This window comes from Thunnus maccoyii, chromosome 9, assembly GCF_910596095.1.
Source record: "Thunnus maccoyii chromosome 9, fThuMac1.1, whole genome shotgun sequence".
NCBI lineage: Eukaryota > Metazoa > Chordata > Actinopteri > Scombriformes > Scombridae > Thunnus > Thunnus maccoyii.
Genome location: NC_056541.1, coordinates 19713210 through 19731338, shown reverse-complemented (window position 1 = coordinate 19731338; position 18129 = coordinate 19713210). Strand labels below are relative to the sequence as shown.

At 40.9% G+C, this 18129-nt stretch overlaps 3 protein-coding genes across 3 annotated transcripts; 2 read left to right on the top strand and 1 right to left on the bottom strand.

Moving 5' to 3' along the window:
• Positions 1-40: 40 nt before the first annotated feature.
• kctd10 (potassium channel tetramerization domain containing 10) lies at positions 41-4446 on the bottom strand. The gene is made up of 7 exons (XM_042420574.1): positions 4345-4446; positions 2914-3127; positions 2649-2818; positions 1900-1986; positions 1744-1796; positions 1432-1627; positions 41-1336 (listed from the first exon to the last, which is right to left on the bottom strand). Exons 1-7 carry the CDS (start codon positions 4345-4347, stop codon positions 1118-1120), a joined length of 942 nt encoding a protein of 313 aa, XP_042276508.1. The 5' UTR covers positions 4348-4446; the 3' UTR covers positions 41-1117.
• A 214-nt stretch (positions 4447-4660) lies between these two features.
• On the top strand, positions 4661-13909 carry ube3b (ubiquitin protein ligase E3B). Its single transcript, XM_042420568.1, has 28 exons — positions 4661-4763; positions 4944-5213; positions 5360-5528; positions 5707-5824; positions 5968-6027; positions 6119-6223; positions 6314-6410; positions 6524-6609; positions 6737-6819; positions 6953-7058; positions 7140-7260; positions 7359-7536; positions 7818-7984; positions 8136-8303; positions 8406-8577; positions 8672-8790; positions 8899-9013; positions 9124-9223; positions 9303-9422; positions 9529-9705; positions 9808-9918; positions 10023-10160; positions 10259-10324; positions 10408-10466; positions 10561-10743; positions 10930-11041; positions 11141-11233; positions 11318-13909. Exons 3-28 carry the CDS (start codon positions 5368-5370, stop codon positions 11507-11509), a joined length of 3207 nt encoding a protein of 1068 aa, XP_042276502.1. The 5' UTR covers positions 4661-4763; positions 4944-5213; positions 5360-5367; the 3' UTR covers positions 11510-13909.
• A 161-nt stretch (positions 13910-14070) lies between these two features.
• Positions 14071-18075, top strand: aldh3b2 (aldehyde dehydrogenase 3 family, member B2). The gene is made up of 11 exons (XM_042420569.1): positions 14071-14160; positions 14336-14436; positions 14912-15107; positions 15245-15355; positions 15655-15775; positions 15880-15965; positions 16524-16605; positions 16691-17080; positions 17173-17339; positions 17437-17536; positions 17626-18075. The coding sequence occupies exons 2-11, from the start codon at positions 14384-14386 to the stop codon at positions 17823-17825; spliced, it is 1506 nt and encodes a 501-aa protein (XP_042276503.1). The 5' UTR covers positions 14071-14160; positions 14336-14383; the 3' UTR covers positions 17826-18075.
• Positions 18076-18129: the final 54 nt, after the last annotated feature.

Sequence of the window (18129 nt, the reverse complement as noted above, 5' to 3'; positions counted from 1 at the left end):
ACTGACAATTAGAACAAATAAAATAAAAACAGAACAGAACAATGTTTGTAGAAATTTATTTGTGATAAAGTATGTATAAATATAAAACATACATATATGTTCACTTCTGTACAACAGGCCTACAAATACTGTGATTGTTAAACATATCAACTCAAACCTATTGTGTGCAAACAGTACATTCTTTGATGAATGTAGCGATGAAGGACAGGTCTAATTTCTCTCCCTGTTAAAAGCTTGTAGACAGGATTCCCTTCCTGCCAGGAGAGATCTCTGGTTACAGTCATTCACTTCAACCTCGGCATCCATCATTCAATCACCCAAGTACATTTAACACCTCAGGTCACAGCTCAAGTTCCCTCCATAGAAAATGATTATTTTGTGGAGTGAAGGGAAACTGAATAAATGTTAAAACTAAATATGGCAGAAGCACTACTTTGAAATGTTGCTTCCACCTGTGAAGTGTATCAAAAATGGTTAAAATTTTAAAAAGGTTTAATTTCTATTATCTGCTGGCTTCACAACAGCCTTGGTAATATCTTTTAGGAATAAAACAGTGCCACCATGTGGCCCCATCATGTATAACACCTGGTTCATCCACTGATAACCTCACAATGGACCCGTCAGAGCCACAGTAAGGAGAAGCAAAAATTATGTACAGAAATTTTTAGCTGCTTAAGTCATATAATTCTTGCTCTCCTGGATGTAATGTAGTTAGAACTCCATATAACATATTCATACAGACAATACTCTTCTTCTTCATACACTCAGATTAGACTGTGGTCACCTGCACTGCTGAGCGCAAACATATGTGATTATGGGCTTCTGCATGCCAGCAGAAAACAGTGATAGAAGTTATTAAGACTAACAAACATAGAAGGAAACACTACAGCCTGTCAGACCACACAACAGAGATGACAAGTGCACAGACAAACACACACAAAATCACTTCACCACTACACACTGTTGTATGACACTCGTCTCATAGTAGTCTCCTGGAGAAAGCTGGTAAAATAAGAGTGGAAGTGAGACGGAGAGGCGCTGGGTATTGTAAGGCACGAGCGTGGTGCAAAGACTGTCTGGGGTCAGAGACACAGGCTGACGGGTCGAGGGAGGAAGGTCACTGGTGGTGGTGTGTGCGGTCATCGGGGCGTTTGATGTGAATCCTACGAACTCGTTCAATCCGTTCCCGCTCCTCATCCTCATCCAGATGGTGGGACCGTCCTGCGGCACCCCCTGTTGCCTCCAACAGGGCATTGTCTGGACCCCTCCCATCATGGGACTCGTACAGGAGGATGTTCAGGGTCTCTTCATAGATCCGTGCCTCAGGGAATTCCACCTAGTATGTAGAGTGGTTCACGAGATATTAGAGAGATTTAAACAATACAGCTCTACACAACAGCAAAGAACTCTGTAAAGTAGAGACATATTTACCTTGGTCTGCTTTTTTTCAGTGGCATAAACAATGGAGGTGCAGCATACTTCAGCAATCTTACGACCCTGGCCATAAAATGACCAACAACAGATCTCATCTCCAATCACATCTTTGATGAACAGTACACGACCGTTGAACCGCAATGAGAGCTTGTCGAACAGCTCTATATTTTTCAGCATGTTGTCATCAGAATTGCTGAGGGGAGAAAAAAGTAACAGGAAGGCCATTTATTGAGACAACTTGCATGATTTCACCATATTATGCTACATGTTTAAATTGACACGCTAGCTGCTAATTGAAAAGGACTTTACCTGGTATATGAATACTTATTGTTGCTTCTGTTATACAGCAGTTTGACAGTAGGCTGTGAAGACAAAGGATTTTGTAGATTAAAATAAAAATCTCCAAATTTCTCTTGATATTGAACAATGGAATGTAACACATGTTAAAAAAACAACATAACAAACCTTATTCGAAGTTGCAATAAGCTTCTGCTCTTCCTTAGACGATGTCATCAGAGGCACTTTACAAAGGGGTTCATACGTTTCTTTGTTCTGAAGGACAAAGGAATTTTTTTTCCATTTTAATTTTTTCCAAGTTTAATCTGCAAAATCTGTAACATGTATAAGAGGTAGGACGCCACCTGGTGGAATACAGGAGCAAACATAATACAGGATGTGCAACGCCCCACCCCTTCAATACCTAAAGGCTCGTTGTTTTAGTTACTGTCACCAAAAAATGGTGAGATTGTTTTAAAAAGAGCAGATTTAAAATGATTTTCACACAGATTTTATGTTTCTTGTAGTAGTTAAAAAACAGCAATAAACTGTATCTAATTTTCACCCACACTTTTGCACATCTTATCCAATAAGTCATTTTAAATATTCAAAATATAAAAGATTTAAGTAAAAAAATATATGAAAATAAAAATAATGAAATCTCTCAATATTAAACAAGGTGGGAAATATCTAATTGAAAAAAGTCTGAAATGTATCGGCCAGTCTGCTTAAAATAAAAGAGTAAAAATATAAATTTTAAGGTGAAATAAAGGTTTAATATTTAAGAATTTATTTCAAAGAAATCTGACATAGTAATCAGTGAAAATTCTGATGATATGGTAGATTTAGCATTGATATAATTCCCTGCCTATTGGACAGCCCTTTGATTATGATGATGATGATGATGATGATGATGATGATGATGATGATGACGGTACCTGCAAGGCAGCTGTGCATTCATCAGCTAGGCCTTGGACAAGGTAATACTTGGCCTCAGCAAGCAGCTCCTCTGTTTCTCGTCGGCTGTCTGGGAGCGGCACTGCACCGTCTCTAAGGTAGTTCAGGATTGTTCCAAAATGTTTCCCACAACGATCAATCAAAATCCAACCTATGGATATTAGCAGTGATTCATTAGTTAGTGATACCTCACAGTCACAGCTAGTACAGGGCAGACCAGGACAAAAGCTTTCACCAGCAGCTCACCTTCACTGTCTGTGAGGACCTCCATCCTGCCACTGAACATGGCTTTGAGCATTGTATCCTGTTTGGTTAGTGTTTGCATTGTAGTGTAGTAAAGTGCCCCACCCACATTTAACTTGACATATTTGGAGCTGGGGCTGGAACCCTTGAAGGATGTGGTCCGGGTTGTAGCTGCCGGCACTGCCGAGCTCACAACACTCTCTCCTGACATCTCTTCCTGGAACAGAATAAGAAAAAACACAAAAGCATTATTAAAGATGAAACCAGTGGTTTCCAAACTTTTTGGCTTTTGATGTTTCACAAAAAACAGTGTGTAGTCGAGGTCACATTTCAGATGTCTATGACTTGTTAACAGCTCCACCAAATAGTAAATTTTTCCTCTAAACTTCTCACATGGTTTCATTTCAGTAAATGTTCAAATTATCCAATATTTCACCAAAAATCAAAGATTAAAGAAAAGTCCAAAACTGAAAACAGATTTGTGCATCAGAACTTTGTTTTTTCTTCTTTCTACTCCCACTAATCATCTCACAACCCCTCAAATTGATCTGGTGGCCCTTTAGAGGGCCTGACCCCTAGGTTGGGAACCACTGGCCTAAACCAGCTAACTGTATAAAGTGGGTCAAACTAGCTCCACCTCCAGCAGCTACAACAGTAACACGCTGATGCTTCAGTATTTATAACTAATGATGTCATATATGACAATATATGAGTCAGAGGGATGAAAAAAGCATTTTTACTTTAATACTTTAGGTACATTCTGCTGCTAATACGTATGTTCTTTAACTTAAGTATGATTTAATATATATACACAGTATATAATTAATTTGTTACATGTTAAAGCATGTAATAAAACACAAAACGCAGACAGAACTTCTTCCCCTGTATTGACATCTCATTTAAAACATGTCAATGAGAAACAAAAAATCCTCTACTCGGTCTGCTCAGGTTCTACACTCGTTTGTTTCAGATAATATTTTGTAGTCCTTCCCTGTTTTTTTTTACTTTTTGTCCAGTTTTAAGCGTGAATGTTCTGATTTACTTAGTACATCTGTTCACGTTACCATGATATCATCATTTAAAACGATAAAGAAGTTGAATCAGAGACAATTCAAAGACAATGCCACACGGCATCCTTTTCAAAAACACTATTTATGAGATTTATTAAACGTATACGACTGATCATTAGCTAGTATTCTTTTCTCCGTATAAAATAAAACGTTGAACTTGATCCCTCAATCCAATAAAGTAGCTGGTAATTTGATTTTAGCTGGAAAGGCTAACGAGCTAGCTAGCATTTACTAAAGTTACTTATATTATCATACATCTGTCAAAATATACACATATTATGACATTGACTATTAAAAAACTATCTCCACATAACGTTAGCAAGGTGTTAGTAATAGGCTTTTAATAAAACATAATCATATTTACCATAGAAAACGCAGCAGACTTCGTAATTGTAGCTTGCTAACGTCCGTCAGCTAACACCCACTTCCTTCCGGTGCAACTGCTGCGCAGTTATTAAAATTACGTCATTTTCCTGTGCTCCGTTTAAAGGGACAGTCAACATTATTTTGTTTAAATGTTGAAAGCTGAGCGTTGGAAGCCAAAGAAATGAGGTATACATATCAGTACAGCACCCAACTCCACCCCACTTTGTGCCTTTCTGTGTTTAATCATTATATTATAGAAAATGGCTTTAATTACATTAGCCTTTAGCCTGCACATTTCCGCTGCTGAAGGAGTAACCGTGATAACAGCCCCCTCCCCTCCACCCACCCAACACACTGGACGAAAGCTTTATCCACCACCAGAAATACAAAGTTCCTCTCTTAACACCGTGATCAGAGGTAATTTTGGGGTATTAGAGAAATTCTATCATCAAAAACTTTCATATAATGATTTCTTGGTGAAGACAAACACTACCCGGACTCATTTAATGCGACACAGGGGATTAATGGCTGCAGTCTGTGTGCGGATCTTCTCTCATTGTTTACATTTCGAAACGGTATGTTCCCCTTGTTTTTGAGGTTGTCATTGGCAGAGGACCAAACCTAACCCCGCGATGATGATAAACATCGCTGAATCAACGTGACAAGATCCTTCCTGAGACAGTGTCCAGCCGAGTTGCGGTGAACTAGCCCTGTGTGCTAACTATCCCAGCTCCATCTTTACTGTGATCGCCCGCTGATCCAGAGAAATGGCAAGTTAGTCTTCACCTTAAAGACATGACTGTGGAGGTATAGCGCCAGGTGAGCCTCCAGGCCCAGACTACATCTTTCACTCGAGGAATATCGCAGGTAAGTTGCTGTGAGGATTGCTGTGTTATCATTGTTACAATCCCTCATAAAGTAAAAAATAATCGCTCTAATTAGACCCCTATCAAATGTGTACGTTTACATTCTATAACACAGTAGTAAAGTGGTTTAAATTCTTCTTTTCCCAGGGTACACAATGTTTAGTGTACCTCAAAGCTCCAAGTCAGAGTTCCTGGACAAAGCCAGGCAGGCCAGGGAGGAGAGGAAGGGGTTGAAGGAGAAGGAGAGAGCAGCAATCAACATCCAAGCCCTGGTCAGGAGATTTCTCTGTCGCTGCAGACTCCAGAAGCAAATAAGGTGGTCTCCAATACCTTTTTTTTTCTCCCTTGCACAATCACCAATCACCTTTGATTGTTGCAAGAGTTCAGTGTGTTTGTGGAAAATGGTTAATTACTCATCAATTCATTTACTATCCAGCTTTATTTTTTTAGTTTGTGTAACTGTGTCTCCATGTTTTCTTTCTGTGTCTCACCAGGAAAGAGGTTGATGACTATTTTCAAGCCTCTGAAAGTGGGACATCAAAAAGAAATGCACTTTCAATTTTCAAAATTGCCCGGAAATTACTATTCATTTATTGCCAGGAGGACAAGACGGTGAGTCGCCAGTTTTGCGCATTTATTAGTAGAGAAATAGTACAAGTTAGTTGTTTTTTTGTACTTGCTCTCATTGGAGGTTGTGTAAAGAACTTGTCTCAGGCTGTTGGATTTAAGTGACTCTGATTTTGTGTATCACACAGAGGTTTGAGAAGCTCTGTCGGGCTATTCTTGCCAGCATGGAGGCTGAAAATGAACCTAAAGTGAGTACATACGTTCATACCTTCCAACATACCAAACATTTTTTAATATGAGATTTGTGTGTCAGTGACTGTCCTCTGTTGTGGCTCTCAGGTCTGGTATGTGTCGTTGGCTCTCTCCAAGGACCTCACCATTCCCTGGCTTAAACAGATAAAAGATGTGCTGTGGACCTGCTGTCAGTTACTGAAAAATTTAAAGGTTAGTCTTGTTTTGAAGCTGGGAAATGTGTTTTGACATTCATTGCGTTAGATAAATTGTACATATCACTGTCTATTTTCTGATTTGCAGCCTGACATCCTTCAGGACAACAAATTGGTAACGCTGTACCTCACCATGCTGGTGACCTTCACAGACACTTTGACATGGCGGATAGTCAGAGGGAAGGGTGAGTCTTGTGCCGAGTGGAAGGTGTTATTGTAAATGCATCTTTTGTCATTGCAGGACATGGTTTTTGCAAAGAAAAACACAATATTTCCCCCTTGTTATTTTATATTTTAGGTGAAGCTCTCAGACCTGCTTTGATGAGGATTTGTGAGAATATCATGGGTCATCTCAATCTAAAGGGATTCTATTCGATACTGCAGGTTCTGTATTACAGCTAACACTTTCTTAATTGTAGATGTAATAATCGATGGTGACACCTGTTTTCTTCTTCTCTGCTGGCTGTCATGTTATTAAAACTCCTGTGTCATTTTTGTTTTTCTTGTTTAGATCTTGCTGACCAATGGCTTGGCTCGTTCTAAACCGTCTCTCTCCAAAGGCAGTCTCACAGCTATCTTCACTTTGTCATTAAGGTGATTAACTTAAGGTTAACTTCTGTCTAAAAAAAAGAATGATATCAGTTGTACTATACTTCAATTGTTTTGCTCTATATGTTTTTATTTGCTCATTCACCACCCCTTGAACTCAATCTAATATATTTCTCAGGCCAGTCATTGCTGCTCACTTCTCTGATAACCTGCTGAGATCATTCCTCATTCACATCATGTCGGTTCCAGCAGTCGTATCCCACCTCAGTGTGCTTACTCCAGAGGTAAAATCTCAGTCACATACAACTTGTTATTTTAGCATAGTTGAATTTTTTAAAATTTTAATATCTGCTCTCTTTTGACAGTGTATGGCATTGATCCAGACACATGACCTGCTCCGAAAGTTCATTCTGTTTCTCAGTCACGAGGAGCATTGTTTAGACATCTGTGTGTGTCTCGAGGGCAGCCACACACTCTGCTTACTTGGTATAGTATTTGACATGAGCTTGCACTTTAATAGAGCTGATGCAGTTGTATATGGATGAGTGAATCATTATGTCCTCTGTCTTTCTCATGTGTTTCAGGCAACCTGACTCACTTGGGCTACCTTAATGTGAAAGTCCTAGAAGAGGAGGCCAATCATTTTGTCAAGGACCTGACTGACATGCTGTCCTACTGCCAGAGATATGTATCCCAAAAGAAGTCCAACCTCACCCACTGGCACCCTGTCTTGGGCTGGTTCTCCCAGACTGTAGACTATGGGTGAGTGAAAGAGATGCTGTTTACTTGAATGAGTTTCCCCTGAAAATTTACCATACCAACATATACAAACAAAGGAAATGTGGGAGCCCTTGTTGTAATTTCTCTGATAGTGCACACATAAAACACTCATTATTAATGACAAAAAAACATGCCACCTGTGTAGACTGTATACTAAGTTTTCTTTATGTTTTATGCTTTTTAAATCACATTTTGCAGTTTCTCACTTTGCCTTGGTCTGACTTTATCTCCCCTTTGTCCCCTCTGTCTCCTGTGCTCCGTAGTCTGAATGAATCAATGCCGCTGGTCACTAAACAGCTTCAGTACCTGTGGGGTGTTTCCATCATTCGGACGCTCTTTAGTGACGTTCTCTCCAAAAAGCTGGAGAGTCAGGAGCCCGCTCCCTCACCCCCACAACCTAGCACGTCACAAAACAATCTACCAGTTAAAAGTGAGTTATAAATCTAAACTTTTTTTATCAGTTTAATTAATGAATATAATGTGTTACATGTGTTAACATCTGTAAAATATTTGAAGGCTCTTGAGTAGCTCTTTACCTAAAACAATAAAACTTCTGCTACTTTGTGTCTGTGTTTTGACAGACCTCTTCAAGCGAGCATTTCAGAAGTCCGCTTCTGTACGAAATATCTTGAAGCCAGTCGGGGGAAAGCGAGTCGACTCAGCTGAAGTTCAGAAGGTGTGCAGCATCTGTGTGCTCTATCAGGGTGCTCTGTCTACACTGACACAAATACGACTCCAGATACTCACCGGTCAGTGCCAAAGTTTGCTAATCTTACGCAATCATATTATGGAAACAAATCCTGGAAGATTCATTGCTGAATTTGACGCTGTATGTTCTCTTTTGTCTGCAGGTCTGACACATCTGGATGATCTCCTGCCCAAGCTGTGGGCTTTCATCTGTGAGCTCGGTCCTCAGGGAGGCCTCAAACTCTTCATGGAGTGTCTCAACAATGACACCGAAGAGTCCAAGCAGCTCCTGGCTATGCTCATGCTCTTCTGTGACTGTTCACGGCACCTCATCACGTAATTGCAGTGGTTTTTAATGTATCATGCAGAAGTTACGCAATGTGCACTCAGCAGCAGCACTTTTTCATGACACACTGTTGATGTATTGCAGAATTCTGGATGACATTGAAGTCTATGAAGAGCAGACGTCTTTCAAAATAGAAGAGCTCATCACTATCTCATCATTTCTGAACACATTTGTGTACAAAATGATATGGGATGGCATCTTAGGTGAGTGTGTGACCACACTGAACTCATATTACACGAGTGTTTCTTCCCTGCATGTCAGAGAAAGTGTATTGTGTCCCATTTCACTTAGCAAATATTTGTGTCTGACAGAAAATGCAAAGGGAGAGAAACTGGAGTTATTCCACAGTGTTCACGGCTGGTTGATGGTGCTTTACGAACGGGACTGCAGGCGAAGATTTACCCCTGATGACCACTGGTTACGCAAGTAAATCCAAACTCTGAGTAGTTGTTGATATCCTAAAGATATAAGTACTCTGACTGCCTTGTTATTAAGTAGTAAAGCTCACCTTTAAATCTTCCTGTTGTTGTATTCAGGGACCTGAAGCCCAGCTTATTGTTCCAAGAGCTGGAGAAAGGCAAGAAAAGAGCCCAGCTGTTACTGCAGTACATCCCGCATGTTATTCCTCATAAAAACGTGAGCAAAGAATCCTTTCATTGAAACCAAAGAGTTATTATTATTTTCAGTCTTCTGATTATTTTCCTGCTCATTTCAGAGGGTGCTGCTGTTCAGGAACATTGTGACAAAGGAAAAAGAAAATCTAGGATTGGTAGAAACGAGCTCTGCTTCGCCACACGTCACCCATATTACCATTCGTCGCTCACGGATGTTGGAGGTATGGAGTCAAGTGCTCTGGTGGATTTTTTTAATGATAGTAAAATATTAAAGTATTACATTATGTGAGTTGTTCCACAATAATGCTTGCATCTTCACCTTCTAAGGATGGATATGACCAGCTCCGCCGCTTACCAGTGAATTCTATAAAAGGCGTCATTCGTGTGAAGTTTGTCAATGACCTGGGAGTGGACGAGGCCGGTATCGATCAGGATGGCGTCTTTAAAGAGTTTCTAGAGGAGATCATTAAGAAAGTGTTCAATCCTGCCCTCAACCTGTTCAAGGTAAATCAGGATAATGGTGTGCCATTTTATTAAAAAAAACGCCACACCTCTGCTGTTCACACTGACCATACTTTTTCTGTATCATGTATGTCTTTTCCACAGACTACAAGTGGAAATGAAAGGCTGTATCCTTCACCTACATCCTACATCCATGAGAACCATTTGCAGCTTTTCGAGTTTGTGGGGAAGATGCTCGGGAAAGCTATATATGAGGTATTGTTTGCATTCTTTGAAGAAATGCTCTCATTGGTCACTCTCACTCTGAACACTGTTAAAATCTGAAATCTTGTGTCTTTATGACTTCTGTGTGTGTTCAGGGCATTGTTGTGGACGTCCCTTTCGCCTCCTTCTTCCTCAGTCAAGTCTTGGGTCACCACCACAGCACTTTCTACAGCTCCATCGATGAGCTGCCCTCGCTGGATTCTGAGTTTTACAAAAACCTCACTTCCATTAAGGTTGCTGAAAATTACCCTTGGACTGTTTTTATTATTATTTTTCCCACGTTGCAGTTCAATTTCTAATAACTGATGGATGTTTTATATTTGTTTTTCAGCGATATGATGGAGATGTAGGGGATCTAGGACTGACGTTATCCTATGATGAAGATGTTATGGGGCAGGTAAGGATGGAGGACATGGAAAATATAATGCAGTGATTAAAATTTCTCTGTGATTTTAAGATACCTTGTATGTTCCCTCACAGCTAGTCTGTCATGAGCTGATACCTGGAGGGAAGACCATGCCTGTCACCAATGAAAACAAGTATGTAAATTCATATCCAGTTTGAAAAAAAAAAGGGTAGTTGTTGATTGTAGTTAAAATCATCCTCTGACCTCGCCTCCACTAATCCCCGCAGGATCAGCTACATCCACCTCATGGCTCACTTCCGGATGCACACACAGATTAAGGAGCAAACAGCAGCTTTCATTCGGGGCTTCCGCAGCATCATCAACCCAGAGTGGTTGCACATGTTCTCCACGCCTGAGGTTCAGCGTCTTGTCTCAGGAGACAATGCTGAGATTGACTTAGATGACCTCAAGTATGTGCAACGTCTTCCATCATGTCTCTAATACTGATTTTGGGGTTTAAAATATAGTTTCTAAAATGTTTTGTTGATATATACCTGTCAAATTTGGTAATTTCATCTACACTTCCTGCATATATAGACAGATTAATTGAAGATGCTCATTAATGTTGCCTTTCTCTTTCTCTTTCTCTTTCTCAGGAAACACACGGTCTACTACGGAGGATTTCACAGCAGCCATCGTGTCATCATCTGGCTGTGGGACATCCTGTCCAGTGACTTCAATGCTGAAGAGAGAGCTATGTTCCTTAAAGTAAACTCTCTTATATTTGTCGCCCTCACTCCCAAAAGCTTTTAATTTCTAACCCAAATGTGGTTTAACAATCTTTTGTATTTTCATGTACCTTTACAGTTTGTTACCAGCTGCTCCAGGCCTCCTCTCCTAGGTTTCGCCTACCTCAAACCACCTTTCTCCATCCGTTGTGTGGAAGTTTCAGATGATCAGGTAAGAACAAAAAGAAAAGGGAGAAAACTGATGCTGCTTATTGCACTGATGGTCTGTATTAAATTTTCTATTTCCTGTAACTAGGACACCGGAGACACCCTCGGCAGTGTCCTCAGAGGCTTTTTCACTATCCGCAAGAAGGAGCCTGGCGGTCGACTTCCCACTTCATCTACATGCTTCAACCTGCTCAAGCTGCCCAACTACAGCAAGAAGAGCATCTTGCGTGACAAGCTGCGCTACGCTATAAGTATGAACACAGGCTTTGAGCTCTCCTAACGCAGTTGCAAAAGGACAATCTGCACAGGAGGAGCCTCTGCGTACCTGGACCGTCACATCTGAGGGGCATCAACAAAACAAAGGAGGAATCACAAAGGACCTACAAAACTCTCCTTTGGTCTCTTTTTAAAACTGGATGCTCTACTGCAGCCCAAAAGGGGATGCTGTTTTTGCATGCTGTTTTTGCAGCACAATCTAATTTTTAGCATCTCCCTTTGCCACTCCCAAAATCCGATTTGTTATGTATTTAACTCGATGAAATACAGATAAACAGTGGCTAGATCTCTGTTTCTCAGGCTTAACAGAATCATTCATGGATCTAACACTCCCATTTTAAGTGAACTGGAAAGCAATACAGATGCAATGCAAGCCATTAGACACGTGGGTTGACTCACTGGAGTGAAACCGAGCGATGCGTTGTTAATACACTTTCGAGCTAAGACTCCATTATCCAAGCAACTTTCAGCTGATATTGGATGAGTCTTAAAATGTTTTGCCGAACATGACGCATCTTTTCTAAATGGAAGATGAATCAATGTCTTGTGTTCGACCTCCATGAAGGAGGAGTGGCTCACCTAAAAGTGTTCCTGTGTTGATTACATTACGTCCCATTTCGAGGAACATCGCGTCGACCTCTTTCCATTTCTCCCCACTTAAAGACACTGCAGTCACCCGAGAGACACGATGACTGGTTTTTATGGTATATCTGAAAAATCTTAAGATCTGCCTCACTTGTGGTGAAGCAGCAAAGAATTTCTTGACATGAACAAAATATTTGGATGATGCTGTTGTTTGATCTAGAAAAGATGTCATTGCTTTAGCATCTTTTACCTTTAAGGATTAAAAAACTGGAAAATGCTTTGTCACTACAGCAGGCGTGAGACTGTTCATGTTACACGTCTGTGCTTGACCTCCACTTCGAAAGTCAATCAATGATGTTAGTCTTTGTACTTAATACTAGGAAAACTCTCACTACACCTTTTGAATAACGCTGAGTGCCTCATGCATCCCCCCCACCCCACCACCCTCCCTGCTACCACATGTCTGACTGTATTTCAACTGCAACCAACAACCACGTATATTGGAAACAAGCCATAGAAGTGGGAGCTGGACTTATTATCTGCTCCTGCCAAGAAGACAGCGCAGAAACCCAACCACTGTACTACCACTACAACAACCAAGGAGGGTTTTTACCAAGATGCTTTCTGATCTCTGTGGACTTTTTAAGCCATGTGGAAAAGAATTTGAGGTTTGTTTTTTTTTTTAACAAAAAAGAAAAACCTCTCAACATGATGTCATGGACTGGTTCGTCAACCAAATGTGACTGCTTGATTTGATGTTCCCCTTGGATGGAAATGTTGCACACGTTTCTGCTGTTGGGGGGGGAAAAGGGACATGAGGGTGAATGTTACCTTTATAAGCCTAAATATTACCTTACACAGGGTTCAGTTCTGTCATGGAGTAAAGGAAGAGATGTTTTAGTCATTTACCAGAAAGTGGACTGCAACTTTCAAAGAAAGTGTTAAAAGAAATCTTTACCAAGTTCTTTATTATGCAAAAAAAAAATGTTTTCTGTCATGAATGAGTATGGATAATTTTATTAGTAAGTACCACCGGCTATAGGACATACAGGTCATTAATGCCATGTTTCTAACCAGTAATATCATGGCCACTAACTTGTGTGAAAACAACAAAAAAAAAGTGATCATAATGAAAATGCAACAATTATATATAAATAACACTGGTTGTATTGAATTTACTTGCAGTCTACTAATTAGATTAAACTACTATTCTTTGACAAATCAGTTAGGAGTTGCTTCGGCTCTCCTTTTAATCAGAAACGCTGCGGATGGATTTTGAGCGTCGTGTGCAGAGAGAGATGAACGATACCTCACAAGCTTGTCTGTCTCCTGCGTGTGATGAGGTCCCTCATCGGTTTTAAATGATGTCAAAGAGTATTTGGCTAAATGTACCAGTTGACTGCTGATGCTGACTTTGAAAATCAACTCTTTTAGTACAAAAAAAATAAATAAAATAAAAATTATCCTGGGAGATGTTGTCACCCTTCATGTGAAAATACTGTCACTCATCTCTTCTTTATAAAAAGTGTTCTTCAAACTGGCTGCACTATGGCAGTGGTTCTCAAACGTTTTCACATCAAAGACCCCCAAACTGACACAAATTAGACCAGAGACCCACATCTGATGAGACTTATGCCTTTAGATGTTTTATTACAGAAAGTGCATGAAATCCATGACCAAAATAGACATACATACTGTCACTGTGTTACTTATGGATGGAATCATAGTGAAAACAAAAGACCCAAGGGGGTCCCCGGAGCCCACTTTGAGAACCACTGCACTATGGAGTATGTTGTAAAAAAGAAAAAGAAAAAGAAAATTGTCCATGTGTAAGATACTTTTTTCCTGTCATGTTAAATCATGTACATCAGTATTATATAAAACATTGACTTTCAATCATTTACAACGTAATGAGTTATTAATTTTCTTGTCACGCAGCGGGCTGTCGACTCCTAACAATTTATTAATTAGTTTACTACAAACACCTGCTGAGTCTTGTGTGGAAGGCCACGCATGATACTTGTTGAACTATGACAAGCCTGACAGCAAACACGGAGGAAACATTAACAGGTCTCTGTGGGATTGAGAATGGCTCACAACAACACCACATTTTCTGTTTTTCTTGAATAACGTGCACGGCGGATTATGGTGTAAATACGCACGTCTGAGTCATTTTCTCCATCCGTGCTCGCTCCCTGTGACTCTTAAATGAAAGGTGCTGTTGTGTGGATTTCTACAACACTAGCTGAGCTGTCTGCATGCCGACACCTGAACCTAAACCTGCACAGAGACCATGAACAGTCCGCCGAGCCCTTCTCCAGCCCGGTGGTTCAAAGCGCTGCGGAGGTAAATGGTAGATTTGATCTCAATTAACTTTTTTTCTGGAAGAGGAGTTGATCTGAACTTGCAAATCGTTTCATGTCAAGTACATGTCCACGTGTGTTTATGTGTATGCACAGTGAGATGCTGCCCTGTTAAAGATTATACTCACACGGATTTGCTTTGCTATGTGCAGCACCTGATTGGCTGGAGTTATTAGGATTTTCACTATCCTCCCTGCCTGCCTGCCTGCCTTTTAAGGCTTTTAATGAACTGGTGCATAGGCTTAACTAGCACACTGACTCCATTTAGAAAAGCCAGCACTGAAAAATTCTTGACTAGAATAAACATGAGTTTGAAAGGAAGGGCTTGCTATGCTTGTCAGAGGAATGGCCGGTTAACATGTAGAAGGTATAGTAGCAAACCATGTAGTGTAGATAGAATAAACTGTATATAACTGACCTGTGGTGTTAAACCCAGTGATGTTGGCTGGATGTTCCAGGACCAGGCTGGGGGAGCCATGTTTGAAGACGTACCCTTTGGAGTGTGGGGATCTGCTGCAGAGGGCCAGAGTTGCCTTTCAGGCTGGACGCACCATCAAGGAGGACTTCAGACTGGCTCAGCTGGAGGCTGTGGTGCGGATGCTGGAGGAACACGAGTGTGACTTTGTGGATGCTCTTGGAAGGGACCTTCATAAGGTGAGAGGTGAAGCAGTTGCCTGCAGTTTTTATGTTTGCTGTGGTTGGTAAAAAAAGATGACACTACTACGATATTGACATAAAGGTTCAGATTGTTGTCTATTGGCATTTTTGTCTTTATCATTTTTTTAAATCAGCCACGGTTTGAGACAGTTGTGTCAGAATTGGTCCTTGTCAAAAATGAGGCTCTTCATGCCATCAACAACCTTAAGAAGTGGATGCACCCGCTGCATGTGGAGAGAAACCTGGTGAGCCCTTTTTTCTGAACACATCTTCATAATATTATTGGGATTATTCACGATTTACACGACCTTTTTGGAGAGAACATTCCGTCTCTGCGCTACAAGGAAATGTATTGTGCTGAGCGTGCCAAAGCAGATTAAAATATAAGTTGCCGTTGCCCTTTTTGAAAGATTAAAGTGGGCTGATGTCTTTTCCTTTCTGTTAGTTGACCTGCTATGTGCGCTGATAAACTCTGCCCACATTTACTCATGAGAGTTCTGTTTCAGCTGTTAAAATTAATTTTGAGCTTGTCTAACTGGTTTAGTCCACCACACTGGATGAGTGTCTGGTGATCAGTGAGCCACTGGGGGTGGTGTTAATCATGGGGACCTGGTGCAGTCCAGTCCAAATGTGCTTGGTGCCGCTGGTGGGGGCCATTGCAGCAGGTGAAGACACACATTTAATCAGTTAAATTCTAGCATAATTTTTTCCTCTCACAGGCTTATCGAGGATCTGACAGACACTGATGATGTTTTGTTCAATGATGTAGGTAACTGTGCAATCATCAGCCCCTCTGAGTGCACCGCTCACACAGCAGAGCTCCTCCATCGTCTCACGCCCTTCTACTTGGACAATGTGAGTAGTTACATGCTAGCAGGGAGGATGGAATACTCGACTGACTGATTACAGTATGTGTCCTGAAGTCTCACAAAGACTTTTGTGTTTGTTTTTTTTGCTCAAATATTGAGTGGTTGAGCAAATGCTTGGAGAAAAATGTGATGCACTAAGGAGCATTAGCCTTTTACTCCATTTATCACAGCTAATATGGTGAAAGAAATGAAGAAATGTCATTTTTGGTTTCTGCAGCAAGAACAAAACCACTCTCTGTCACTGTTGCCTCTGGCAAAATGGCTCGATGAATCATCTGAGTACATCTACTCGAGACAATACATTTTGATCTGAGCTTTTCAAGAGGGAATTTGCTCATAAACACAATGACTTTGTTGAGGCTAGATGTGCTAAGATCTGGAAGCCTGGGAACATCCAGGACTAACTAAATGGTTGACTTACAAATTATAATTATGCTTTACTACAATACGCATTGATTTTTTTTTTTCCTTTTTAACAATAAGACATAAGTGCTGTTTCAGAAAAAATGTAATGATCTGATCTACAATTCTTGTTTTCCTCAAGGAATGCTTCCATGTGATTCTTGCAGGCACGAATGACTTGCCTCAAGTTGTCGAACTACATTTTGATCATGTCTTCTTTACAGGTAAGGATAACATTAACTTAAAATGTCTTTTTCTGGTTATTTATTGACTTTTCTAAATGTATTAAAGATGTCTGTAAATCCCTAGGAAACAAGGAGGAGGGAAGCAGAATTGCTCAGGCTGCAGCTCGCACTCTCACACCTGTCACCCTGATTTTGGGTGGCAAGAACCCATGTTATGTGGACCAACACTGTGACATTTCCACCACCGCGCAGCGCATTGCCTGGGCACGTTTCCACAATGCTGGACAGAACATGGTGGCTCCAGACTACATCCTGTGCCACGCGGATGTCAAAGCTCGGCTGGTCCAGGCCCTGAAGTGCTGTCTGATGCAGTTCTACGGTTCTGATCCCAGAGAGTCCCGCAGCTTTGGCCGCATGGTTAATCTGGAGATCTTTAACCGCACGAGAGACATACTGTGGAGATCTGGCAAGGTGGCCGTGGGTGGACAAGTGATAGAAGCAGAGAAATATATTGGTAAGACTCCTCGCTGTGTGATTGTCAGAAACAAGGCCAACTGTAACATATGCAGTATATTTCACTTAATTGTTTTTGTTCTGTCTATAAAGCCCCAACAATTTTGACAGAAGTGGCAGAATCGGACCCTATCATGCAACAGGATATTTTCGGCCCAGTTCTTCCCTTTCTGGCCGTAAACAATGTGGATGAGGCAATTGCTTTCATTAACAAGCAAGAGAAACCCCTCTGTGTGTATGCCTATTCCAACAACAGCAAGGTGCAGGGCAGCAATTTAAACTAGACACTCTGTATTCATCGTACAAGCTTTGGGCAGCCAATGTGCATTCTGATTGTTGGCCTTTCTGACAACACAGGTCATCTCAAGACTCATGAGTGAAACCTCCAGTGGAAGCTTTTGCTCCAATGACAGCGTCGTGCAGAGTCTCATGGTAGCTCTGCCTTTCGGTGGAGTTGGTAAGTTTTCATTGTGCCAAATGTCTTGGTGGAATAATATTACCTACAATATATATATTTTAACTCTACCAACTTTTGTGTTTGGACAGGTGCCAGTGGAATGGGATCCTACCATGGGCGCTACAGCTTTGATACTTTCTCTCACAGGAAATCATGCCTGCTAAGAGGCACACGGTTTGAGTGTGTCACCTATCTGCGTTATCCACCCTATGAGGACCGCAATCTGTCTCTAATGACATGGGCCAGTACTCTGTCCCAGAAGAGCCAGGGCTGGTGCCAGATCCTGTGACTGTGTGGGAGGGTGATGACAGAGCCTTATTGGAGGAAAGCTGAGTGCGCCCCCCCAAGTCTATAACAGCCCTATGTATTGTATTGTATTAATAATAAAAAAAAAGGAACAAAATCCACTGGAAAAAGAGTTTCTGAGGACATACCATAACTGTATACCAACTCAAATGAATGCACGTGTTTTGATGAAACAATACCTGTCAAATTAAATTACAAGATACCAGTATTATGGATGCTCATACTGTATCTACTCACTGGCCTTTATTCTCACAATATGCTGATTAAAGATGCATAAAAATGACAAT

What these genes read in the sequence shown, in the direction of transcription:
- kctd10 (XM_042420574.1), bottom strand. An exon ending in GGTCCTCACAGACAGTGAAG is followed by an intron (nt 2,819 to 2,913) that starts GTGAGCTGCTGG and finishes TAATATCCATAG; the next exon opens with GTTGGATTTTGATTGATCGT. An exon ending in AATAAGTATTCATATACCAG is followed by an intron (nt 1,628 to 1,743) that starts GTAAAGTCCTTT and finishes TTCTCCCCTCAG; the next exon opens with CAATTCTGATGACAACATGC.
- ube3b (XM_042420568.1), top strand. Translation starts at nt 5,368, where the DNA reads ATGTTTAGTGTACCTCAAAGCTCCAAGTCAGAGTTCCTGGACAAAGCC. An exon ending in GCGGATAGTCAGAGGGAAGG is followed by an intron (nt 6,411 to 6,523) that starts GTGAGTCTTGTG and finishes TTTATATTTTAG; the next exon opens with GTGAAGCTCTCAGACCTGCT. An exon ending in GATATGGGATGGCATCTTAG is followed by an intron (nt 8,791 to 8,898) that starts GTGAGTGTGTGA and finishes TGTGTCTGACAG; the next exon opens with AAAATGCAAAGGGAGAGAAA.
- aldh3b2 (XM_042420569.1), top strand. Translation starts at nt 14,384, where the DNA reads ATGAACAGTCCGCCGAGCCCTTCTCCAGCCCGGTGGTTCAAAGCGCTG. An exon ending in CGCCCTTCTACTTGGACAAT is followed by an intron (nt 15,966 to 16,523) that starts GTGAGTAGTTAC and finishes GTTTTCCTCAAG; the next exon opens with GAATGCTTCCATGTGATTCT. An exon ending in TCTGCCTTTCGGTGGAGTTG is followed by an intron (nt 17,537 to 17,625) that starts GTAAGTTTTCAT and finishes GTGTTTGGACAG; the next exon opens with GTGCCAGTGGAATGGGATCC.